This window comes from Cariama cristata, unplaced genomic scaffold (assembly GCF_000690535.1).
Source record: "Cariama cristata isolate BGI_N322 unplaced genomic scaffold, ASM69053v1 scaffold32016, whole genome shotgun sequence".
NCBI lineage: Eukaryota > Metazoa > Chordata > Aves > Cariamiformes > Cariamidae > Cariama > Cariama cristata.
In genome coordinates, this window is record NW_009620913.1 from 2,342 (window position 1) to 15,586 (window position 13,245).

The window sequence follows — 13,245 nt, forward strand, 5'->3', positions numbered from 1 at the left end:
TCCAGATTGCATGGCAACAACCAACAAGGTGTTTGCCACAGTCAGAATCAACGCACTTTCAATGTCCAGTATTATTAGTAGGTTGTGGCACACTGATATTTAATTGCCACGCAAGGATAATGCCCTCAGACATTTTCCTAGGAACTATCTTGATTATCAGTGTGAGGGTAGAGAGAGATCCACCATCAAAAGTCAGTACCTTTGTCATTTCTTTGCTTGGAATAGCTGAAAGTGGTTGCTTTACTGCAACAGATGGCAGACATTTCAGTTTAGTTAGCCATGCAGTTGTTCTGTGAATAGGATTAATCACACAGATTTATGACATCTATGTTTTTGCAAAAGAGAGCAGGTAGTTTATTTCTGGTTTTAATACTTCCCTTCCATCAAAGAGGGCATACCAAGAAGTGTGGTCTGAAAGCAAAGTATCACGATCTCTTAAAATGAAGCTCCAGGTCAGCTCCCCAAACAAACATAGAATCACTAGAACAGAGCTCTACCTTGCATCCACCTGACAAGTACAGAAATCACAAGAATACTCCGAGCACACCGGCAAGAGCAAGAACTATTTTATGGAATGATTCATGAGACCAGCCTCACCAAACAAAAAGCCTGAGTTTCACAAGCCTAAATAATACCACCACCTTTTTTCTCTTTTTTTGCATGAGAAAAGGGTAAACTTAAGCAAAAGTGGATATTCTACCGGTTTAAAAAAAAAAAAAGTTGAGCAAGTAACTAGTTGAGCAAGTGACTATTCAGTGTTTCACGCAAAACTCAACTCAATCATTTGTAAGTTTTGACTGGGCAATCAGTCAGCGACAGACTGTTAAAACAGGACTCCAAACTGAAAAAAACACTGCACTTGCAATAAAGCTGGTTTCAAACCGGCATTTCTAACTCCACTGGCCTCAAAGTATTTTTACAGTAGTTTCAGTTGTCCAACGTGAGTTACAAGCTGCTGTTCCACAGTTAGCACCACTCCTCCTCTGAAACATACTTCAGGCTTTCAGACTACTCTTCTCGTTCCACAAAACTTTGAAGTGAAGAGCTGACAAGTCTATCCAACGTCTTTAGTTTTCCTCTAGACTGCATTCCTAGGTGTGCCATTGTGAGTCACTGCTTTCATATTTGAGGCGCTTGATTGATGGTTGCAGATTCTGTGGGAGGCAACACCTACTTCAAAGACTTCATGAATGGCTTTGCGGAAGCAATGGAAATTGTAGTCTATCAGACCTGTCAAGAAGGAGGGGGAGGGAAGAGGAAAAACTGCACTCAGCTTGGCACATTGACGTAATCAACAGAGCTTCAAAATCAATATAAAATGTTTCATTTAACCAACAGTTATTTTGCTACTTATTTTAGTATGAACTTGGATTCAGAAGATTTAACAAAGTTTTACTGATGCCAGTATTTATTTAGACTGTCTCAGTTTTTTAAAAAAAAAAAAAAAGGTACTTATTTGGAATGCAAAGTGTAGATTCATAATTAAACAGCAGGTGAGGGGACAACACAACATGCTTAGTACAGCACGACCATCACTTGAATGTTATCTTACACTTTATGTCATTGATATATATTCTAACTATGGTGAGAAAACCTTTGAGATCAAATACAGTACAGTTATTAAAAGAACACATCTACTTTTTCTCTTTTTAAAATGCCGTCTTTTTTAAGTACCGTCACCATTTAAGTCAAATATTTTGAAATTAGGGCCTACACTGCCATTTCTACCCTGTAACACATGCAAGGCCATTCATACCGCCATCTCCTACAGGTCCAGGCAACTATATAGTCAGTTCGACCTGTCATGTATTAAACCTTTGTTCTAAGTTCCTACCGCATATGGTACTAGCCTACCACTGTTGATTTCTTCAGTCATACATTAAAAAAAAAACACATCAGTGTGCCACGTGATAGAGAATATGGCTATTCACAATACAGCAGCTGTCAAGCAGAACATAATAAACGTTACTCCATTCTATTGATTCCACTACAGCAGATGGTAGTGACACAGGCCACGTTAGTTACCCAAGTAATTGCAGCAGGAGGATAGTGATTAAAGCGATGCCTCACAAGAATAAAAATAATACCTCTTTATACCTGTCTCTAAAAAAGAAGAAAATTCCTCCCAGAAGAAATTAAATAAATTACACAAAAATCAAGGTGAGTTGTAAAGCCATATTAATATTTCATAGTTGATAAAAAACATTAGATAAAAGCTGTTTAATGGGGGGGAAGTCCTTACCTTTACGCTCAAAACTCTCTTCTCTAAGAATGCAAACTAATGCCAAAAACTTTGTTACTTCCTTTAAGTACAGGACCGTTGTGTTATTGAGCTTGATAATTGCCATTGACTCTTTATCATAAGCACTTCCAGTGCCATCTTCCTTTAACCTAAGAAAGAATAAGTTAACCCAAGACGTAATCTAGTAGGCATGCATATGTAACTTCAAGACAAATACCTACTAAATCCAGTTAAAAAGAATATTACTCATACTGAAAGTTGAGCAAGTGGAGAACCTGCAATGCAGGTCTTAATGCTATCGTAAGTAAGACCATTATAAGACCGTAAGTTTCTCAGGAAAGCTAGACTTAAACAGAGTAGAGGCCTTCACGAGATACTATGTATCTTAGATGAGCAGTTAAGAGCAAGCTATCAGGGTGCATTCTTTTGATGTCAAACTGAAGAGCTGTGGCTGTTTAGTTGATACTGTTTTCAGCTTACAGCTGAGCACTCTTAATGGAGGTAGTACGGTACTTAAGTTATAGCACAGTTTACCTTCAAACCAGAGAGTCACTGCTACTCGCTGTCTCACTGAGTTTACAGTGCCACAGTAAGGTATCAAATGATTGGTTTGAAGATTCTGATGCAGGACTTCTATGTAGAAATGTCAATGGAGTGACATCTCAGTGAAATTACTTTTGGCAAATTAATACGAAGGCTTCCTTAGTCAGGCCAGGGCAGGGGGTGTGTGGTGTGCAACAGGGAGCAGGACGCTTTTTGTTCTTAAGCTAAACCAGCCTGCATTTACAAGAAAATATTAGGATGCTGCTTTCTATCTGCAAGTTATTAGTGCTAGTTAAATTACTGTAGAAGCAAAAGATGTATCGCAAACTACTTCTAAGCACCCACTCCTGGGGGAAAAAAAAAACAAACACAAACAAACCACAAAACAGTTACACAACCCTGGGTTGACCCATCAGGAGAGACAGACCATTAAACATTGTGGTATTTCTTGGCAGCACTGTATTTTCCAAGCTACAACCACAGGTCTAACATAAGTTACCGCTTCTCCAGAGCCACTTCAAAAATCCGTTGTGAAGTATAACTCAGCCATAAATGGTGACAAACAAGCACTATATACATCCCTCAGAGAAAGTCAGCAAGAGCCGAGTTGACCTTGCAAAAGCTCTTCTGTTCAGATAGCAGCAAGTCTCAAAGCAACATGACTGCAAGTTACGCTTACAAGCTATGGCATGCTATTGACCCCAATTAGTTGCACATATTAACATACTTGCACTCACCATGCCAAATGAGACACAGCAGTATTTGTATTTTACATTAAATACTTGATTTTTACAAATGTCATTTGTCTGTCTAAGGCCATGAGTGGAGGGAAACAAACTAAGTACAAATGCTCAATCCAGCTGCCAAATCATTTGGCTTTATTCTAGTTACTTACAGAACTAAATGTGCTCTACAGACCAATCAATAGCATCTTGCTGGATGACAAAGCCAGCACCACTTGCACAGTTTGCAACCTATTCTACAACTGTTAAGGACTTTTTTTTCCTAAGAATATTCATCACTTACCCATATATACAGGAAACATCTATCACTACATCAATCATGTCACAGCACAACTCATATGACTGCATGTCCACAGGGGAACTGTCTGTTGCAATGTAGATTTTGCTGACTACATCGAAGAGAAAAGCTTTTTCAATGCCTGAATTCTTCAGAAAGAGAAAGAATTTGGATGAATTTTTTAAATAATTGCATTTTTAAAATCTCAAGTAGAATTCATATACTTTCACATTCTTAATAGCACAAAATTGTTTAAACATAACCAATTTAGAGGCTTAAGACAGTATCAGGATTTAGAGCATATAGTTTATAAATACAATACCCTTGTTGCCGTAGTACATATCAACGTCACCTTCTAGTTGACAAAAATAAAGCCGAGGACTCAGTTAGATTTCTTTTTAGTCTATTATTTACCAGATCATAATTAAGGTTACATTTTACTATGCTTCCAGAACACAAATTCAGCAGTTTTCCTCTTCTGTGATTCTGTTAACTCCAGAAGAGCCACACATTCACATCCACCTGATGGACCAGGCTCAGAGAAGAGTTACTTCATAGTAGCATGCCGACACCTAAATTTTACGCTTGTAGTATCTTGGCAATTCAGTTTCAATGTGAGGCAGTTGCCATGTAGTTTAACATACAGAGCAAATGAAGTCAACTTCTACACTTACGACTCCACGAAGAGTATCGTATTATGGCAGTTATGGGTATGGAAAAGTGCCAAGCCTATTGTACCATCCCATTTGTAACTGAGCACATTGGCAAAGTCCACGTGCTCATACTAGGTTCAGAAGCCTTCTGCTCTTAAGCAAATTACCTCACACATGCTATGGATTTCTGGCAAAGTTTAATTTCTATTTATGCACCAGAAGCATTCGTTATCACTTCTTCCTAGCTAGTCTGAACGCCCAAGGCAGTGTCCTGAGGACACCCAGACAATCCTTCTGGCATTGGGGCCACGCTCCATACCCTCATGACACTGGGTAGGGTGAGCATTAATGTGCGCTTATCCACTGGACCAGGTTACTACAGAGGGTCCTCTACCAACACAGGAAACAAGCATTATACAGTAGCATGGGGCAACACATCTGCCCCAAACAGCTCCTCTCAATCTCAACTGTTTTCTTTCCATGTTGTCCACATGCCTGCAACAACAGCCTCACAGACATAACTTAAATGAGACAGGCTACTTCAGCCTTTTCTCCAGGGTGATATTTTATTTGATTTAAAGTATAGAGCAGCAAATTTCTAGGTCACAAATTCTGTAAGAAATGCAAACACTAAAAGAATAAAGGCAAAAGTCTCACAGGCCACATGAAATAGACCGTTTAGTTCAAGGTCAAGTTCATATTAAGAAAAAAGTCACTTGCCAGTACAGCTATATTAGACTACCAAGTGCCTTAGCAGACTAATCAGTATATCATGCTGGCAGAAACCTCCATATCAACAGTCATAACCAGCCAAACTTTGCTTTGTCAATATTTAGAGAAACCCACATAAAGCATGCACCTGTACAATTAAGCTGAGGTAAAGAGCTTCTAATGCAGACAATTGGGCCAGCGTAGTACACCGACATGAGTGCCACTCGAATAACCCAAGGGCAGATCTAGCCAGCGTTCCTTAGTAGAAGGACTTGCTTTACCATTCAGCATATTTTACTCAAAGTTCTGTTAAATTAACACTTACTGATATGAAGATATTTAGTAGATTTTCCAGTGTTGGCAGTTGTGGAATGAGCTTCTGTACCACTTTACTGAAGGCTTCAAATATTGAATGGTCATAGATACTGGTCAAATAAAAGCTGAGATGAGGAGGAAAGGAAAAGGAAGAAACAAAGAACAAAGATTCAAGAGTATTTCAGAACCACAACAGAAATGTTAAAACTACGTTTTCTAACATTCAGGCCTGATGATTTAGCTGGGATGCCTTTATCACAAATATACCTGGCCACCGCTCCAAGAACCTAATTTCTGAGTGACTGGAGTAAACATGAAACAGACTTCCCCCGTCCCCAGGAAATGGGAGAACAGAGAGAAAAATTTCAACGTCGTTTCACAACACAGCCTACAGAATCAGAATCACAAAGGTGTTAAACACTCAACTAGATTTCTTCAAGTTCTGTTCCTGGTCTTCCACTTTGTTCACACTAACACTGATACTGGCAATACTTAAAGGCTCCACGAGAATCAAAACAGCAGTAAAAAACAGAGAAGAGAGAGCTCATTTTAAAGGCGTCAGTAGAAGACACCTTAAAAGCAAACTAAATATCAAGAGACTAAGCTTTTAAAATGAATCACACTGAAAAGTCAGTGCTAGCCAGAACTACAAAGCAGGCAGCTTCCCCTCTCCTTCCCCTGCCCCTCCAGGCCACACCTACAAATTTGGCCTGTTATGCTGAATGAAAAGTATGCAAAAGGACCTTGAATTATCAGCAAGTTTATGAATAAATCTGTTGATTGGAATCCTGTACAGTTGCCTGCCTTATTTTAGTCAGCCTAACAGCTGAGGCTTGGCCATAAATTCAGGAGTTTACTTTATAACAAGAGTTTGTGCAATATTAAGAAATTAACAAGGCCTTGCTCTGGTCTGTCCACTATTACATCTAAAAGCCAGTAGTCTGCATGCTTATCGGCAACAGCAGAATCACGTACGCCAGAATCTTTAACTCACCTAAGGTGAAGTTTTTCAAGCCCAGCATCCGTAAGGTCATCATTAGCCCTCTGATGAATATCCCTCTGAGTTTCTATTTTATGGTCATCCGATAAACCATCAACTTTATGAATAAAAACTTCAAAGTTCATTTCCGGGTTGACCTTGTAGGCTTTTGAAACTGTAATGTGGAGTCTTGTTAAGGCTTCCATGTAGTCATCCTGTAAATCAGTTTTGGCAGGAATGAATGACAAGGCTTTATCTCTGATAACTATTCCATTTTGCACAAGGACAAAATATTTCAGTGCGAGAACTTCACTTTTGTAACTAAACGGGAAGTATGAGAGAAGAGAATACCTTGGAGTGTCAGAAATCCAGGCAGCTTAGATTCTGTTCTGTAAATTAAGTTGCTTTAGCTATACAAGGCTCGGCTACACAAAACCAGGCTTCAGAGCAAAAGGCAGGTTATACTTCAACTCCAGCAAAAGCTGGCAGCAATATCCAAGACGGTCCTAATAACCAGGTAATCTCCCATGGTGCAATTCCTAAGTTCATTAGAAGCTACCAGATACCCAATAGTACCAGTACTTGAAACTGAGGTCAGAAGTGTGCTGTTATTAAATGAATTCCATTGCAGTCAACAGCAGAGGGAAGGGATAATTCAGACCATCTAGCACAGTGGGTGGTCGCTATTACTGTAGAAAACATGAGTTCAGAGTACTCGTCCCTCTCCACTGGGAGCGTATGTTCCAGTCATTTCGCAAAACTAAAAACAACACCCCAAAAGTTAGATTGCCAACACATCCTTTCATATGTAACAGATGTTTTATGAACTTATCTAAAAATATAAATTATTAGCTTCTCGAGCGTTCCTTTCACACACAAAGCAAAAAGAAAACTTCCTTCTGATCTTTAGTGATTTCTATTTACCTGGGCATCAATAACATATATTAGAGCACCTGTTCCTCTGAAGATCATCTCATAATCAAATGTTGGATCAAAAAAGTCCATCTGTCCAGGAAAATCCCATATTTGGAAATTCACAAATGAACTGTTGGAAATATCATCTTTGTAGATCTTGTTGGTACTTTCCAAGAACAGAGTCTCATTGGGAGACATTTTGTGAAACACCACCTGTTAAAAGAACACAAATAATAGTCTCGACTTTACCTTATTAGACAAGATTGGTAAAAGTTCTGTGACTGGAATCTTACAAATAGTTTTATCCATTCTAAAGTGTACAGTTTCCTTTTGGTAAATAGACAGCTTCCTGCATCAGCTAATAACCTACCCTTGACCAGAACCAAGCAACTGAATACAGTTAAACATTTTCATAAGTCTAAATAACACTACTGCCTAAAGACAGAGGAATCCCAGTTACTCTTTCTTCCTTGCAAGTCTAACACAGTATAAATTCTGCTATATTAGCCAATTCAGATCTGGTATAAAGGCACTGTGTTAATTAAGCAACTGCAAGTTTTTAAGAACTGTTCCTTTCCACTCTTAGAAATTCCTAAAGGAAACTTTGCTTTTAGTCTGGTGTCAAGCATTACATCACAATTATAATCAGACTGTTCCTAAACTACAATAAGAGAGTACAGAAATAACATCTCAGTTTTAGAGACTCAAATAGCTAGGTAGTTTGCCATCTATTAACAACTGAATTATGTTTGCGGAGTCTCTCTTTTCAAGTACCCTAAAGGAGCGATGAAAGCTTTCACACTAGTTGGTAAATGGTTTAGGTGCAGTGATGAAAAACATACTCATTGCTAGTACTCAAAAAGCCCCACTGGGACTTTAGCCCTACCCTGAACAACTAGAACTAGCATGTAAGCCCACAGCAAAGCAGCCTGTAGCAAGAGCAGTCAGTTTGAACAGTGACCATTGCACTAAAGCAACTCAACTGTATATTACAAAAGTTACTACAAATGTAAGGTGGTCAAACGCTCGGACTGCAAAAGAAAGATGTTTCCTATATAGCACTTACGGGTTTTTGGCTTTTTTTTTTTTTTGGGGGGGGGGGGTGTTTTGTTTTTTAACACTTCACACAGCTACAAAAGTCATTCATTAAAGAGACCTAGTGCAACAGTCTGTCAAAAAATCTGCAAAACAAACAACTCCACACCCAGCGTAGTTAATGGATTGTTTAGTGAGGTTCAAAGTAGTACATGAGCCTAGATTTTTAAGACCAAGGGAAAAAACACTCAGTTCCTCAAAGCAAATGTTTGAGGAAGCCAGGATCTAAACAAGGTTTTAAACAGCAGGACATTTGTATGGAAAAGCAAGAACAGTTCTAGATACATAGCAGCTGTATTGCAAGGACTAGAAATTCCTGAGGGTCTGCAGCACAGTTTTAATGGTCCTTCTTTGGAACCCAACCATCCTTCTTTGGAACTCAAGGGACAGAATTAGTGAATCCAGTTTAAAGGAGATGAGTCTCTGAGAAGCAATGCCATCAACCCCATTTCCCCTCCTTCCTAAAGCAGCACGTTTCGTCGTATTGATGTTCCCCAACGGTTTTGTATACTAATAGGGGAACTGGGACACATTTTTGATCAAATTCCATTTCTGTGACCTAGCATCTACCCCGACTCTTACTCACTTTACACAGCTTTGATAAAGCAAATGAAAAGGCTGCGGAAACACCTGATTGGAAGCACACAGCTAACACTGTTACCAAGCTATTTTGACTAGGCATACGCAGGCAGAGCAGACAAAGCTAGTAAGATTCTAAGAACCTGCTAAGTTTCTTCACTATGGCTTTTATCATTTCCAAGTGTTCATTTTACACCTTCAACATCCAATGGTCTCATCAATTTCCTAGTAGACTTCCTGCTTTTACTGTATTTTAAGAACTTTTCACTGTCAGCTTGAACACTCTTAGCAGTATGCTCGTTCAGATTTTTTTTATCCCTCTCAATTTCCCATTCACATCTGACCTGCTGCGATCTCCAAGTTTTCAGGACTTTTTAATTTCCTAACACGTCAACAGCAGTTAAGCTGCACTCCTGATGCAGTATTTCTGAACTGCCTCCATGTTTTCAGACTGTCCTTTTCTTTGGTTTTGCTTTGGTTTTCGTTGTGTGGGTGGTTTTTTTTTTTTTTACTCACAATTTCTGTCTCAATTTTCAAGTAGTTACCCTTCCTTGGATCCGTGAGCTGAATTTGTCCAACATGTTCATTCCCACTACCTTAAACTTTGATTGGACTCCTCAGGGAAGCATGTGGGGTTTGGTTTTTTTTTGGTTTGGGTTTTTTTTTTTTTTTTTTTTTTTTTACAAACCTGAGAACAGCCATATTCAGAATTTCACTTCCACCTGAAATGTTGGCCTGATCCATACAAAAATTTCCCAGACCACCAAACACTAATCCTATACATCAAGTGACAAGCATGACTTCTATAACATCCATACTACAAGGGCTTATGATCAAAGATAACCTGCCACCGCAAGACACTTTATCAGGTACATTGTAGCAACACCTTTAAACTGCAAGAAGAATATCTAACACAGGAATTGCAAAGGGTTGAGAAAGTAACAACTCTAGGATAGTTTTTTTTTTGACACTTTGTCTGCAAACATGAATAACTGGTTTATACCTGAGAAATCTACATCTTTTTCCTCAGAAGGGAAACAACAACCAGAGCCAGAACTTCTCTAAGAATCTTCACAGTGCAAGTAACCTGAATGGAAGAACCCTTCACTGGGAGTTGTCCCAAGCCACCACAAACCATGCCTCAATGAAGTCTGTACAGCCAAGGCAGGCAATTTGCCTTTCATAACCAACCAGTCTCCCCACTGCAGCACAGGATCATTCTGCACATAAAAATAGGCACCTTTACCTATAAGTCCAAAGGCAGAATGGGTTTTCAAACTCCTTTTTTTTTTTTTCCAGTCATAGTAAACCCCTTTTTTTCTTGAGGTAATATTAGACTATTTCTATTGCCCTGATGTCCAGAAAGGAATTTGCACAGGCAGATGGAAGGAGGTCCCTGAAAAGAGAGAGAAAAGGTACGGTATTGCAAGATGGTGTTGAGAATCTACTAACTGGAAGAGAACAGCTGATTCACAGGTAACAATGAAAAGCAACTTTCAAAGGATTCCCTAACAGCAGTAAGACATACAACCATTTTGTCACCTTCATGCTTTCCAGAATCTTTGCTTTAATTTTGTGGAATTCTTAAGCTACTATAATGAATGAGATGGTCTAAGAAGTAGCAGCTGTCTTTTTTTCCAGAGGAGAGATTTGGGGGGTGTGGGGTGCAAAGGGGAAGGGTAAGTACAGCAAAAGGAAGACAAGACAGGCGAAGATTTTTAACACATTCACTAGTTATTAGGAGCACTACATTACATCTTTTCTAAGATTTAAGTATTAGAGCTTGCTACAGAAGCACAAACAGATAGCTGCTGCTGACTCTGTACTCTCCCAATTCAATTCATTTATTTAACACCTTTAAAGAAAAATAGGAATAAATGAAAGGTTTACAGCAGCTCCAAACAAGCTGCTGCTTTAGGTTCTACCACACACACAAATTCTTCCACCAATAACATATTTATGCTGATCTTATGAAGGCAGAGCAACAACTCTGGTGACCATGACAAAGGAAAAAAAGCCAACCCACCAAAAAACCTCACCAAAACAACAAAACCGCACACACGAAAAGTAACCAAAATTTGGTACTCCATTTGAACTCTCGCTCTTTCCAGGTTCCTGTTACATAAGGACAGTACATTAAGTCCAGTTATGCAAGTCATAAGTCTGCACAACAATTTGTTTTATAAACTAAAGCAATCATCATGTTCCCAAAATCTTCTAACCTCAATTTGCTATTGAACATTCACAGGTTACACCAATATGGAAAATCCAATTGTCCAAAGGAAAAAAAAAAGAGTTCCTACCCAGCACCATCAATTTTTCTTTTGTGAGAGGCCTCCTGTTAATATTGCTCTCAGTAGAAGGTTGGAGTGGTTTAATAATTCATGTTTTTCACACAAATTTCTAGATTCCCACAAAGTCAATACTTTTCCTGATGCAGTGCTTATTGTGCATACCCCTACTCTCTGGCAAAGCAATCAGCAACTAGTGCCCAGATAGAAGGGCTGGGTCTGGTTACGACCATTTTTGGACTAGACAGATCTAAGAGCAGGGACACTGTTGAAGAGAAACTTCTTGATGCTCCAAGAGTGTCTCAAATTATTGCCACAGTTAGTTCGCTCAGGCAGCAGCACAATGAGCTCCTAGGTAACAGGACCACAGCTTCTAATTCCCAAGCCAGATCAGCAACCAATCGGCAAAAGGTAAATTCTACGTCCTCTTCTTGTATACTCAACATCACACTGTTCCTTTCCCGCACAACTACTTGAATGGGTCCTCAGAGAACTGATGCTACCAACCTTGGTCATAAAAAAAAAAGTCCAAAAGCTACATCTATAAAGTGACTTGTAAAGTCTTAAAATCTAGCTGCAATTTGGAGTTACTGCTTCCTTCTAGCTTTTAAGGTTCACTTTTTATCAACTGTGGGTAATGCAATAAGATCTCTAATGAGAGTCTACAATGAGTGCCATTCACATGACTAAAGACTTAGAAAGAGACTTCCAGTCACTGCATTTGCACATACACTGGGGGCATTAGGCCTAAATAATGGGGAATAACTGGAAAGACTGAAAAGCAGTAACAGCCCAGTGTGCCACTGTATGTCAGTCTAGCACAATGGGAAAAAATTCTCAATGACAGATATGGTACATTTTGCAAACCTTGTCTAAAGAAAGGCAAGCCTACAGCAAAGCGTAGGAGTCTTCAGACCACAGTTTAGAACCCACTGGTCTAGTACAATCTACGGATTACTAAGTAGTCTGCACAAGATGACTAAAAGAAGCAGATTCATACCTGCTATACTGCAACGTCCAAAAAAGGCTTCTCTGCATAAAACCTTCACAGAAATCTCTGAAGGATTCCACACTTGCATCTGAAGAAAGTTTCAGGCCTCTAAGTCTAGAGCTTGAGAACCACCACATTTCACTAGTAACACCTCCCCATAAAAATATCACCTAAAAACTTCATAATAGGGGTTGCAAATACAAAACTTGCACTGAGGAAGAAGGATCATTCTTAGTGCTACACTTCTCTTGAGCTATGTGACAAACGAAAGTAGTCAGTTTTGCCTTATTTTTATTAGGAAACACTAGCAACTTCACAAAGGTACCAACAAACCTAAGGCACTGAAACTGTTTTATTTCCTCCTCGACCAGCGACTCTTATTAGCTCGGCCTAGCATACTAAAGGAAACCAGAGCCTGTGTTTCTGCTCATACAAAAGCAGAAGTTTATTTCAAAGGATCAAAAGGCAGAACAGCTCAAGTCTTCTTCCCATCAGAAGCGCTAGCTAAACACCACACACTTGTACCACTCACAGTGCTTTCACACCCGTAAGAAAAAAGCTCATGATAGATTTCACACCAGTAACTTCACTTTTATTTTTCAAACATTAAAGTGAAGAACTACAAAGGCTACAACCTATGCTACACAACCTTCCTCTCTAGGACAGATGATCAGAGTCCGTTACGGGAAGTAAGCGTCTTTAAGCAGGAGCCTCCCTTAGCTCCAACTTCGTCACATGCGCCCACATTAAAAAGGAGAAATTGCCTGAACAGCAACACAGAAAGGAGAAAGAGCTCGGCGCCGGAGAGGCAGCGCGGCAGGCGGAGGCGGGGAGTCGCGGGCTGCCCCTCACCTTCTGGATGGAGGATTTCCCGCTGCGCCGCAGCCCCATTAGCAGGATCCGCGGCTTGG

At 39.5% G+C, this 13,245-nt stretch overlaps 1 protein-coding gene across 1 annotated transcript; it reads right to left on the bottom strand.

The window, feature by feature from the left end:
• Positions 1–587: 587 nt before the first annotated feature.
• RRAGC (Ras-related GTP binding C) lies at positions 588–13,239 on the bottom strand. Its single transcript, XM_009701774.1, has 7 exons — positions 13,187–13,239; positions 7,388–7,591; positions 6,479–6,678; positions 5,495–5,609; positions 3,812–3,954; positions 2,243–2,391; positions 588–1,230 (listed from the first exon to the last, which is right to left on the bottom strand). Exons 1-7 carry the CDS (start codon positions 13,223–13,225, stop codon positions 1,079–1,081), a joined length of 1,002 nt encoding a protein of 333 aa, XP_009700076.1. The 5' UTR covers positions 13,226–13,239; the 3' UTR covers positions 588–1,078.
• Between the last annotated feature and the right edge of the window lie 6 nt (positions 13,240–13,245).